The following is a 12,857-nucleotide window of genomic DNA, read 5'->3' on the forward strand; positions in this document are numbered from 1 at the left end:
TTGGTTCCTGACAGCGGTGCCGTGTCCTGGTAGATTTTGCTCCTAATATTTTGCCTGCATCTGTGGCTGGCAAGATGCTGTGGCAGACCACTGAAGACGCAGGGAACGGTTCCTGTTGGCATCAGAGGATAGGAGCCACAGTAATGGGTTTAAACTACATGTGGAACCATATTGGCTAGATATCAGGGGGAATTTTTTCGCAGTCAGGGTAGTTCAGCAGTGGAATGGGCTGCCTAAGCAGGTGGGAGCTCCCAGCTCTCCTGACCCAGGTGTGTATGTGATGGGTAAAATATTTTTTAATTAAATTATCTCCATTCTACACAACACTATATACTAAGGTGACCAGATTGTCTCACTTTTGGAGGGACATCTGGGGGCACCTGGCAAATTGTACTTATATTGAAATTATATATATATATATATATATATATATATATATATATATATATATATATATATATATATATATATATATTACAATACTATTTTTGCATTCTATGTGTTCTATGAAAACTTTTGTTGCTCCATATAGACCAAATTTTTAATCAAGAACCTCCCCGGTCAATGGTGTCCCGCTTTACCAATGTTACAATCCGGTCACCTTAATAAATACAGCTGATTTTTCAAAATATATAGAACTCTTTTATGTACAAATCTTTCAAGTGACTAACTCCAGCTTACAAATGACACAATTCAACATTAACAACTTCGAAAATTATAAGTTACAAGATTCAAAGTTACACCGGCCACAAAACAACCCTCCAATGGTTAATTTTTTCCCCAGCTGTAAATTATAGATAATGTCCCCCACCTCCTTATGTCATCTGCATTTTGCAACCCTCCAGTCACAGCCAACATGTAATAGGAGAGGGAAGAGGCAAAGGTTCCAGGCACAGAGGAAAGACCAGCGGACTTAGATTGCAAGGTGAGCAGGGGAGAGCAGGTATACCTGTGAGGGAGGGGATTAGCAGCAAAGCAAATTTGCCAAATATCCAGAAAAGAAACCTTTCCGGCCTCCTTCTGGCCCTTTAACAAGGGACTATTATGTAAGAGTCAGCGGGTGAAAGTTTAATCAGTAGCAGCTTCCTGACTGTAAAACTTCACCAGCTTGGATGGGGAGGGGGGACAAACACCAGGTAGATTCAGGTGGGTAGCCGTGTTGGTCTGGAGCAGGAGAACAAAGTTGTAATCCAGTGGTCTGACACACCAGGTAGAAAAGATCAGAACAAACAATATTATGCAAACACCTGCAGATCAAATTGTCATCAAAGGAGTAGCTTTGGAGGCAAACTTAAGGAAAGCAGTCGGGTGACTTTGGACTAGAGCAGCTCTCTCACTCTGCCCTACCTTACAGGGTTTCTGTTCTGGGGAAAGGAAGGGAGGGGTTTAAGCTGCTTTGGATAGTGAAATGTTGGGTATAATAAACTAGCTCTTCTTCTCTTGCTCTGGGGTTGAGAGGTACCAAGTGCTCCTTTTTTACAATGCAGCTGGGTTCTCGTGTTTTGCGCAGATTGTCCGGTGATGCTCAGAGACTGTCTGAAATTTGCCTCAATTATTCCAAGGAAGGTTTATAGAGGTCAGGATGTTTCTGAGCTGAAGGGTCATATTTGAGGCTCAGTGTGTTTATGATGCTCTGGGTAACACAAGATACCCTATTTTTTGGCAAAAGTGCCAGCTGAAAGAGGCAGCCTGATAAACTGAGCTTCTCTCTCTGCTCGCTATAGTTTGCAATGACGTCAGAAGACTATTTCACCTACAAGGGGATCCTGTTCCCCAAACAGGAGATCAAGGAGGAAGCGCTCAGATATGTGGAAAATGAATTCCAAGTCCGGGACGATGATGTATTTAATATCACTTACCCCAAATCAGGTAAAGGTAAAGGTGTCCCCTGTGCAAGCACCGAGTCATGTCTGACCCTTGGGGTGACGCCCTCCAGCGTTTTCTTGGCAGACTCAATACGGGGTGGTTTGCCAGTGCCTTCCCCAGTCATTACCGTTTACCCCCCAGCAAGCTGGGTGCTCATTTTACCGACCTCGGAAGGATGGGAGGCTGAGTCAACCTTGAGCCGGCTGCTGGGATTGAACTCCCAGCCTCATGGGCAGAGCTTTCAGACAGCATGACTGCTGCCTTACCACTCTGCGCCACAAGAGGCTCTTCCAAATCAGGTAAGGTGGATGAAAATGGGGGAAAGGAGAGCCATGCAAGATGTTGACACAAAGAAAAGGAGGGCAGAGTTTAGACATGCAAAGGAGCAGAGGACCAGCTGCTTAGAAGATAAATGGCTTTATTGTGAAGAGGAAAATAATTGTAAAGAGAGAGGAGAGAAACAGTCCTAACCGTCTAACTGTTGTTCTTCATCTGAAGGCACACAGGGAGGAGGTATGCTCAAGGGAAAAGGAAGTCTCCAGTTGAGTCAGTTGGGACACTGGAGAGATTATTTGCAAAATACCAAGAAGTTCCTGATCTAAGTATGCTAACTACACATCTTCTCCAGTGCCCTCTGTTTCATATGCTGTCCAATCATTACGCACTCCAGATCTTGTGTACTCCGGCAGAAGATAGGTCAACAAAAATCAGTGGCAGCAATGTGACGGAAGAAGATGATGTTCCTCAGGTCTGATAGCAACCCTTGAATTTGTCATGAGACGAATCCGGATCTCGTTCCCTTTTCCAAGGCTGGATAAAGAGGATTGGGGGTGGGGGGAGACAGAAACCCAGGAAGAAGAATAACTGGTTTTCTACTCAATTTTTCTCAACCTAAAGGAGTCTCAAAGTAGGTTGCAATCGCCTTCTCTTCCTCTCCCCACAACACACACCTTGTGAGGGAGGTGGGGCTGAGGGAGTTGTGAGGGAAACCCAGACTGGGACAAAACTTTTCTGCTCTGCAGCTGTGCCCGGTGCCTCCCCTCCCCTCCTCACCTTTTAAGATTGTGGCTCTAAGCCTTCGCTTCCTCCTCAACCCTAACTTGCCTCCCCCTCTGAATTTGCATTTTTGGGGCTTGTGCCCTGCTGCAGCTATGCCCTGCGCCTTCCTTTCTTCCCCTTGGTTCTAACTTGCTTTAAATTCTGTATTTTCTGCTTCTGCCCTGCCATGCTGTTGGGCTGTTTACTGTCCCTGAGGAAGAGGCAACTAATAACCACAGTTAACACTTCAATTCAAGCCAGTAGCTTTAAGACAGAGAGCCTTGGTCTGCAGAAATCGAGCTAAGGACTGCTTTCTTGGCAAAATCGCTCTAAAATAGCAATACGGGCATTGGGAAACTGAATCAAATTGCATGTTCCACTGGAGGAAACAGAAATTAGCAGCAGGAGCCTCAAGTTCCCTCCCCTCCTCCAGTCACTGAGAACTTTGTAGCATTCCAGTGCTATAAATGCCACAGGGTAATTTCTACTGACTTACATAGCAATATGGCTCGGTTGCCAGGGCAAGTGGCATTTTCATGTGATTGCTGACAGAGTATCAGCGGCAGGTGCTTGAGCTCCCAATAGTAGACAAAGGACTGTGAGCAGAAACATGCTGACATTTCTGTATCACAAAAGGAGCATCCTCAGCACTGTGACACAGGAAAAGTTGGTGTAAAGCAAGTTTCAGAAGCCTCGGTGATAACATGCTGAAGGTACGCCAGGCAGCATTTGCAATGCATAACCAAAAATGACTTGATGGGTTTTGCACGGTAAAACCACTCACTGATGCAGAGTTGAGAAATAAGACATCGTTTTTAGCAGTGAAACAAAACCTTTTTTCATTTCTGTCTTGTTCAATCAAATTAAAAAAAATCCAATAAAAGATAAGCATTTCTACAGATTCTCTGGTTCCATTTTAAAGAGCTGGGCTCACCCCCTTATTCTCTTGTGGAGTGTTATTGGAAGTCAAGGCTGATAATCTACCTTTAATAGATAAATCCTGGAGAGGCGTGATCCTAAACAGTTTTACAAGTACGTTTAAAAACAAAGGCTTTTAAATTGTTTTGTTCAAAGCCTCCAATTGGGTGCAGGGGGGGGATTTCTTGTTAGAAGGTCACCCCATAACCGGTGGATTCTCTCTTAGGTACCAATTGGATGTCGGAGATCTTGGGCTTAATCCGAAATGACGGAGACCCCAGTTGGGTACGCAATGTGCCAGTGTTTGAGCGGAGCCCCTGGATAGATACTGATCAAGGCCTGGAGACGGCCTTGAAGAATCCTCCACCCAGGCTGATCTCCTGCCACTTTCCATTCCAGCTTTTCCCCAAGTCCTTTCTCAGCTCCAAGGCCAAGGTAAGAAAGGGGGAAGCTCACATGGACACACGGAAACGTCCTTGGATGTGGGGCAGTACAGTATTGCAGGGGTAGTCAACCTGTGGTCCTCCAGATGTTCATGGACTACAATTCCCATGAGCCCCTGCCAGCAAAGGCTGGCAGGGGCTCATGGGAATTGTAGTCCATGAACATCTGGAGGACCACAGGTTGACTACCCCTGCAGTATTGGTTAAAGATCCATGATCACACCCAGCCAAACACCTTTTGACTCACACGTTTGGGTGATTCCTACTCATCCCTTTGGTTAAAAATTACTCAGAAACTTCAGATCATTTTTTGACATCTCAACACTCTTAGCTCAAGAGGAGGTGGCATTACAGAAACTAATAACCCAGGGATTGGAAGATACAGATGCCCAGTCACTGGGTTCTTCAATAAACAGTGTATGGTCTCCCCAGTTCTGAAAAATCCGGCTTGATACAAAATTGTATAAGGACCCAGGTTCTAATTCCCACTGAGCAGTGGAAACCTGCTGCAGTGACCTTGAGCGAGTTGCAAACTTTCAGCCTAACCTGCCTCACACGGTTATTGGGAGGAAAAAAACAGAGGAGAATCTTATAGGCCACTTTATGTTCCCACTGGGAACAGAGTATAAATGGAGTGAAATAAGAATAAAAGGACAGATAAGAAGAAGAGTTGGGTTTTATACCCCCCTTTTCACTACCTGACAGAGTATCAAAGCAGCTTACAATCACCTTCCCTTCCTTTCCCAACAATTGACACCCACAGAGATAGGTGGAGCTGAGAGCTCTGGGAGAACTGTTCTGTAGGAACAGCTCTAGCAGGACTGTGACTGAACCAAGGTCACCAAGCTGGTTCCATGTCGATGAGGAGTGGGGAATCAAACCCGTCTTGCCAGATTAGAAGCCACCAATACATCAACCACTACACCAAGAGAAGGATTATCCATGGCAGGAGGGTGGCCTGTTGTGCTTACAGTGGAGACAGGATGTGGATTATTTATTGTGACTACCATGCTTTCCAACAGTGATAAAGGTACTATTAGTTGAACCACAACCTTATCAATGGGTCTTCCAGAACAACTCCATTTCACTACAGCCCTGGGTTTTCGTTGGTTCTCTTCCATCCAGAATAATGAATGTGTTTGCACTTCTGAAGCACGTCCCAACAGACAGCTTAATGGTAACTGGGATTCTGCCCTATTAAAATTTCATACCCCGCAGGTGATCTACACTTTGCGCAATCCCAAGGACGTGCTGGTCTCACACTACCATTTCTCCAAGATCTTCAAATTGTGGAAGAACTTCGGAACCTTGGAAGAGCTGCTGAAGGAGTTTCTGAGTGGGAATGGTACGGAGGCTGGCAGATTAGACTGGGTTCCAGGAGATGCACATCCATCCAGGCCTCATCCTGAGGCACTCCAGCCTCTTCCTTGGGCCAAAAATGGAAGGCAACTGTTGTGGCGCTAGAGTTGCTATCGTCCAGGTAGAACCGGGTGGTCTCCTGGAATTATGACTGACCCCCAGATGACAGATTTCTGTTTCCCTGGAGGGAAGGGCAGCTTAGAAGGGCAGTTGCTATGGAATTACATCCCTGCTGAGGTCATCGGTCTCCTCAACTTGTGCCCTCCCCATGTTCCTCGCCCAAATCTCTAGAATACTCCCCAGTCATAGAAGACATCCCTCTGTGATGCCTAATTACCAGTAGACTCTAGAAAGGATTAAGAGCCCAGTGAATTTCTAATTCAAAAGAAATTCCGTCTAAACATCCGGAAGAAATTCCTGACAGTGAGAGCCGTTTCTCAGTGGAACAGGCTTCCTTGGGAGGTGGTGAGTTCTCCATCTTTGGAAATTTTTAAACAGAGGCTGGATAGCTATCTGGTGGAGAGGCTGATTCTTTGAAGGCTCAAGGGGGTGGCAGGTTACAGTGGGTGAGCTAGAGGGTTGTGAGTGTCCTGCATAGCACAGGGGGTTGGACTAGATGACCCATAAGGTCCCTTCCAACACTATTATTCTATGATTTCTACGACACCTTAATGATTAACAAAATGCAAGGCTTTTGTGAGTCACTGTCCACTTCTTCAGATACAACCGATGAGCAGTGACTCCTGGAAGCTCATCCCCTGCCACAAATTGTTATGGCTTCTATGGAAGAAGCGAAGGACACAAATATGTAGATAAAATGACCGAACAGTCTCAGAACCCTGGCAGATCTGCAACTCTGTAAGGTGCTACTGGGCTCCTGTTCTTTTCTATTTACACGGCTGCCCATCTTAATCTAGCAGACTTTAGTGCAGTGCTGATTGTCAACACTCCACAAAGAATACCTGGGAACTGTAGGTTTGTCAGGGTTCTGAGAATGTCCCACTATGTTATTTACATCAAGAGCCAGTTTGGTGTAGTGGTTAGGAGTGCGGACTTTTAATCTGGCATGCCGGGTTCGATTCTGCACTCCCCCACATGCAACCAGCTGGGTGACCTTGGGCTCGCCATGGCACTGATAAAACTGTTCTGACCGGGCAGTGATATCAGGGCTCTCTCAGCCTCACCCACCTCACAGGGTGTCTGTTGTGGGGAGAGGAATGGGAAGGCGACTTTAAGCCGCTTTGAGCCTCCTTCGGGTAGGGAAAAGTGGCATATAAGAACCAACTCTTCTTCTTCTTCTTCTTCTTCTTCTTCTTCTTCTTCTTCTTCTTCTTCTTCTTCTTCTAATGTGGAGAGCTGGGTTTAATCCCTCACTCCTTCTTCACATGCAGCCAGCTGGGTGACCTTGGGACAGTCACTGTTCTCTCAAAGCAATCTCAACCCTATCTACCTCACTGGGTGCCTGTTGTGGGGAAAGGAAGGAAAAGGCTTTTGTAAACCACTTTGTGATTCCTTTGGACAGCAAAAAGCGGGGTATAAAATCAAACTCTTCTTCTCTTCTTCCATAGAGGCCATAATACTGTATATTATATTTCATAGGTCCCATCCTTTTTTATTCACAGAAGAATCCTCTGCTTTGACAACAAGATTATTTTTAGAAAAAGAATAGTGAGGAAGGGCAGGGTAGAGGTGTACAACAATATACACAGTGCACAAGTGGCTAGAGAGAATTTTCTCTCTCATGCTCATTGTTCTAGTATGTGGAGGTACCTGAAGAAGTCGAGGGGCAGTAGCTCAGTGGTAGAGCATCTGCTTTGTTTCCAGAAGGTCTCAGGTTCAGTTCCCAGCACCTGCTCTTGAGAGGATCGGGCAGAAGGGATGTGAAAGGCCTCTGCCCTGAGGTCCTGCTGCCAATTTGAGTGGAACCTGTTGATCTTAATAGTTTCACACAGTATAAATGAACTTTGTGTCTTGATGACAAGTGGATTCAGGACAAACAAAGGAAAGCACTTATTCACACAGTTCCTGATGAATGAGCAGGATTCTCAGATGTTAGAACAAAATTCTCTACTTTTGTATAGCTCGGTCATGTCACCTCTCCGTTTGTTTGTATTAAGCTGAGAGATGTTTTGGGTTTGCCTCACTCCTGCTCTATGTGAGTTTTTGGTTGCCTATTTCTGAACTTTCCCCAGCTCTTCAGGTCCCTTTTTGAGCTATCTCCACTTCCCATTTCCAGTGCCTTCTGGTTCTTGGTTTGATCACGTGAAGGGCTGGCTACAAATGAAGGACAGAGACAACGTCTTCGTTATGACCTATGAAGAGCTGCAGCAGGTATGTCTCCAAGTTACCTCAGCTGATGGGTTCCAAATTTTTGTCTCTAAAACCCAGTTTTGTGAGATGGGTGCCTTGGGCTGTTCTGGAATCTCCCCCACAAGGTTTTCTTCTCTTTTTCAAAAGGTCCTATGTGAGCATCATGCTCCTCATCAGGTTGAGATGGGCATTGTGAAGAAATTATTCCCTCATGGCCACAAATCTAGGATTATGTGCCTCAGGAATTCTAGTTAAATTGGTGGCAGACAGATGGCTCAGGCTGAGACTCCACTGTCTTTGATGGAACAAGGGTCTGATTCTGTGTTCACCTGACCTCTTCCCTTTGTCCTTCCCAGGACCTACGAGGCAGCGTTAAGAGGATCTGCCACTTCCTAGGGAAGGAACTCAACGACCAGCAAATTGACTCTGTGGTGGAAAATGCCTCTTTCCAGAAGATGAAAGACAACAAGATGTCCAATCTCACCATAGTCAAAGAGGCCTACATAGACCACAAGAAGGGGAAATTTATGAGAAAAGGTACAAGCAGAACAAAAGTATCTTTAGGGCTTGTTAGTGTATTTTTGCTTCAGGGCATTAGTTATAACGAGTTCAACGAGATCTGAACACAATGGAAAAATGGGCAAATAAGAACAAGATGCAATTTAATAAAGATAAGTGTAAAGTTCTGCATCTGTGTCAGAAAAATGAAAAGCATGCCTACTGGATGGGGGATACGCTTCTAGGTAGCACTGTGTGTGAACGAGACCTTGGGGTACTTGTGGATTGTAAACTAAACATGAGCAGGCAGTATGATGCAGCGGTAAAAAAGGCAAATGCCATTTTGGGCTGTATCAGCAACGGCATCACATCAAAATCACAAGATGTCATAGTCCCATTGTATACGGCACTGGTCAGGCCACACCTGGAGTACTGTGTGCAGTTCTGGAGGCCTCACTTCAAGAAGGACGTAGATAAAATTGAAAGGGTACAGAGGAGAGCGACGAGGATGATCTGGGGCCAAGGGACCAAGCCTTATGAAGATAGGTTGAGGGACTTGGGAATGTTCAGCCTGGAGAAAAGGAGGTTGAGAGGGGACATGATAGCCCTCTTTAAGTATTTGAAAGGTTGTCACTTGGAGGGGGGCAGGAAGCTGTTCCCGTTGGCTGCAGAGAAAAGGACATGCAGTAATGGGTTTAAACTACAAGTACAACGATATAGGCTAGATATCAGGAAAACAATTTTCACAGTCAGAGTAGTTCAGCAGTGGAATAGGCTGCCTAAGGAGGTGGTGAGCTCCCCCTCACTGGCAGTCTTCAAGCAAAGGCTGGATGCACACTTTTCTTGGATGCTTTAGGATGCTTTGGGCTGATCCTGCGTAGAGCAGGGGGTTGGACTAGATGGCCTGTATGGCCCCTTCCAATTCTATGATTCTATGATTCTATAAATGCCAGCAGGCTTTCTCAACCGGGGTTTCGTGAAACCTTGTAGTTTCTTGATAGCCCTGGAAAGGTTTCCTGAATGGGTGAGAGTTAATTTTTTATATATTTTAAAGATTTGTTCAATATTTGTCTGGTGTTATGGCCATATATGATCATGTCGAACTGTCCCCCGCCCAGTGGGGCCAATGATGGGCTGAAGGGGGTTAGGGAGGGAAGGGCCCCCAGGTGGGTGTGTACACAGCTATGCTTCCCGACCCATATTCTGTACAATCACTCCACTTTGGGGGTTTCTCAAAGCCTGCAGAATATTTCAGGGGTTTCTCAACCATAAAAAAAATTGAGAAAGGCTGCATTACACCATTACAGCCTGGGGTTTTGGGGTCCCCCAGCTTTCGTGGAACAGTCAGAGGTGAACTGCAGTTCTCTATTTATTAACACATGGAAGTCAGTTGTGAATTGCTGCAGAGGGTTGCTTCTCTGCAGTCGTTTTTACTGGGCTTCATGTCAAAAATAAAAATGATTTGCTCTGGAAGCACAAAAGCATTGCACACTCTCCTCAGTCCTCCATGTTTCCCGGTTAAGGAAACATGCTGTTGAAACAAACTCCAAAGATGGTCTGACTCCAATGGTGACAAGAGAAAGAAATTTTATTTACAAAAACAGATGCACATCTTACATGACATAATGCTGTAAGTAAATGTAATTTATTGTGAAGCGATTAACTTCAAAAAGGTTAACTTGCTAGAGTTCCAAGCCCAGGTAAGAGAGAGGAGAAGACGAGAGGACTTATATAAGATGAAAAGGAAGGCAAGCAAGGGCCAATGAGAGAAGTCAGCCAGCTGCCCTATGTACCGGAGAGAGAGATGCAGACTCTGAGTGGGTCGTTCCAGTTTGTGGTACTACGGCCTCGTGCAAGGACCATGGCACATTAGCAACAGTATCTTCCAATTAAAAAATATTTCCTTGAGTCCCTGCCATTTCACACTGCCATCTCCGAGAGCCCTCCTCAGAACTTCCTGCAAGATGCTGCTGTTTCTAAAGTGGTACGGTCCTTGCTGGAGGCTATACCAACGCAGAATTCTTGTACATTCCCTTTGTGGTAATTGGCTGCTCTTGTGTCATTCCAGGAATCTCTGGGGATTGGAAGAACCACTTGACTGTGGCACAAAGTGAACTCTTTGACCGTGTTTATCAGGAGAACATGCGGGGTGTGATCATGACCTTCCCATGGGACTGAAGAATCCCAGAGTGTTCTGCATCCTCACAGGACAGACATGTCATCTGGTCCAGTTCCCTTCTACTGAGAAGCCAGGCCCTGATATTAGCATTTTGGTTAAGAAACAACGCCATCTTCTGCCCTGCCTTAAAAATCCACTTGCAACATTTGACGTGACTGTGTTTTATCCGGTGTTCAGACAACTTTGTGGACATACGGAGGGTGGGTTGGGGTAGAACGGGCTGAATCTGCACGGAGCTTTTATTCCAATCCCAGGTCAATTCAGCCCCTGCCATTTCCACTGAATGCAATTTCCATTTTGATTTTGTCCGATTTAAATTTTCCCTCTGCAACAAGCATGATTTATCTGGAGTGACCCTGCCTTTATCCTGCAATATCCTAGAGTGGATATAACCCTCAATATTTGAAGAATCGGATTGAGAAAGCATGCGGAGTTCTGCGTGTTTGAATTTGTTTCTGAACTCCATGGTAGAGAAGCCCTAATTGGCCAGGGCGCCAGTTCCTGGTTTCCTTAAAGGCGAAGCCCTAACATGCCCTAAAGGGGAAGCCCTAACTTATCTCGGCAGAAGCTCCAGAAGCCTTAACTTCTCTCAGTAGAGATTTGCCTCTTGGTTTCTTTCTCCCTCCTTTGCTGTCTCCAATCCTCTCCCCCCCCCCCGCTTCACGAAAAGAAAGAGGCCCCTGCTGCACTTCTGAGCTTCCCTAACCATGTGCAGAACACTTTTCTGTTTCAAGGGGGAGGGGGGGGAAGAGGAAGGCCCGAGGTCAAATCGATCTGGATTCAGCAGGATCCACAACGGAATAAACAAAGTAAGTGCAGATTCGGCCCAGAACTCTCTCATCTTTTCCCCCACCCCACACTCAATAAAACTGGTTTCTCCTGCACTTTTCCCCTCAAAGCAAAATGCATTCTCAACAAAGCCACTGCTCTGAACTAAATGTTTCGAATTGGGGGACTGCAGGCACAACCCACTAGCCTGCGATTGGTGGTGTCTGTATTGGGGCACCTTCTTCTTTGCTCTGCCTTTGCAAGTGGGCCTGGCAACACCCAAGATCAGGGGTAGTCAAACTGCGGCCCTCCAGATGTCCATGGACCACAATTCCCAGAAGCCCCTGCCAGCGAATGCTGGCAGGGGCTTCTGGGAATTGTGGTCCATGGACATCTGGACGGCCGCAGTTTGACTACCCCTGCCCAAGATGGTCCTGGTGAGCATCCTTTTGTTAATGCTTTAGGGATTGTTTTGAGGAATTTCTCTCCCTAATGTGCTTTGTAACTTTAGTTTTTTTCCCATGCAACCTTGAGACTACGTTCAGGCTGGTAGAGAAATCTGCGCCTTCTCTATCTTATGGGGTTTTTTTAAATTAAAAAGCATGCTCTCTGGCTGTTATAACGTTTACTAATATGCACATCATTGCTATATTGTGTATAGGTAGTTCCATGCCATATATAGAATGCAGAAATATGTATATGTGAAGAAGTGAACTTGCACGTGGAAGCTTCTCGAATAAAACTTTACTGATCTTAAAGGTCCCCCTGGATTCAGGCCCTTTACACACCGGGATCTTTGTAGCAAATTGGTCACTGAATGAAAAATCGCCATTTAAAATAGTGGAATTCGTCGTTATGCATACCCGCCTTTGTGGTGGAATCCAGTTGCGTTTTGTAGCGTTTCCCACAGGCTTCCGGTCTCGGCAGAAATCGCTAGAAAGGAAGTGCTATTGCCGAGCTCATCCCGCCCCTGGCCGTCAAGCAGCCAATGGGCAGCCGTTAGCATGCTCCCAAACAGCCCCTTTCCCTTTAAGAAAGTTTAAAAAAAAACACACACACACCCATTGTAACGAATCTGTGTAGATTCGTTGCAACGGAGAGACCCATCCAGCTGCCTGGGGTGTTTGAGCTGCCGTTTGATCGTTTGATCGTTAACACGCTGCCTCCGAGTGAAAAAAAAAAATCCCCCCCCCCTCACGGGCCCAATTTTCGGCTGAATGACTGTGTAAAATGTGTGTGCTTAGTGACTGAAGGGGAGGGACTGAAGCCGGGGAAGCCTCTGTTTGAGCTGTCATTTGATCGGGGCCACGCTGCCTACGAGTGGAAAAAAAAAATCCCCCCCTCCCCCCCTCTCACGGGCCCAATTTTCGGCTGAATGACTGTGTGAAATGTGTGTGCTTAGTGACTGAAGGGGAGGGACTGAAGCCGGGGAAGCCTCTGTTTGAGCTGTCATTTGATCGGGGCCACGCTGCCTCCGA

At 46.0% G+C, this 12,857-nt stretch overlaps 1 protein-coding gene across 1 annotated transcript; it reads left to right on the forward strand.

Moving 5' to 3' along the window:
- The first annotated feature begins 817 nt into the window (after nt 1-817).
- On the forward strand, nt 818-11,701 carry LOC143834389 (sulfotransferase 2B1-like). Its single transcript, XM_077331203.1, has 7 exons — nt 818-925; nt 1,725-1,869; nt 4,049-4,257; nt 5,484-5,610; nt 7,861-7,955; nt 8,291-8,471; nt 10,501-11,701. The coding sequence occupies exons 2-7, from the start codon at nt 1,731-1,733 to the stop codon at nt 10,608-10,610; spliced, it is 861 nt and encodes a 286-aa protein (XP_077187318.1). The 5' UTR covers nt 818-925; nt 1,725-1,730; the 3' UTR covers nt 10,611-11,701.
- Nucleotides 11,702-12,857: the final 1,156 nt, after the last annotated feature.

Source organism: Paroedura picta, chromosome 3 (genome assembly GCF_049243985.1).
Source record: "Paroedura picta isolate Pp20150507F chromosome 3, Ppicta_v3.0, whole genome shotgun sequence".
In the NCBI taxonomy this organism is placed as follows: domain Eukaryota; kingdom Metazoa; phylum Chordata; class Lepidosauria; order Squamata; family Gekkonidae; genus Paroedura; species Paroedura picta.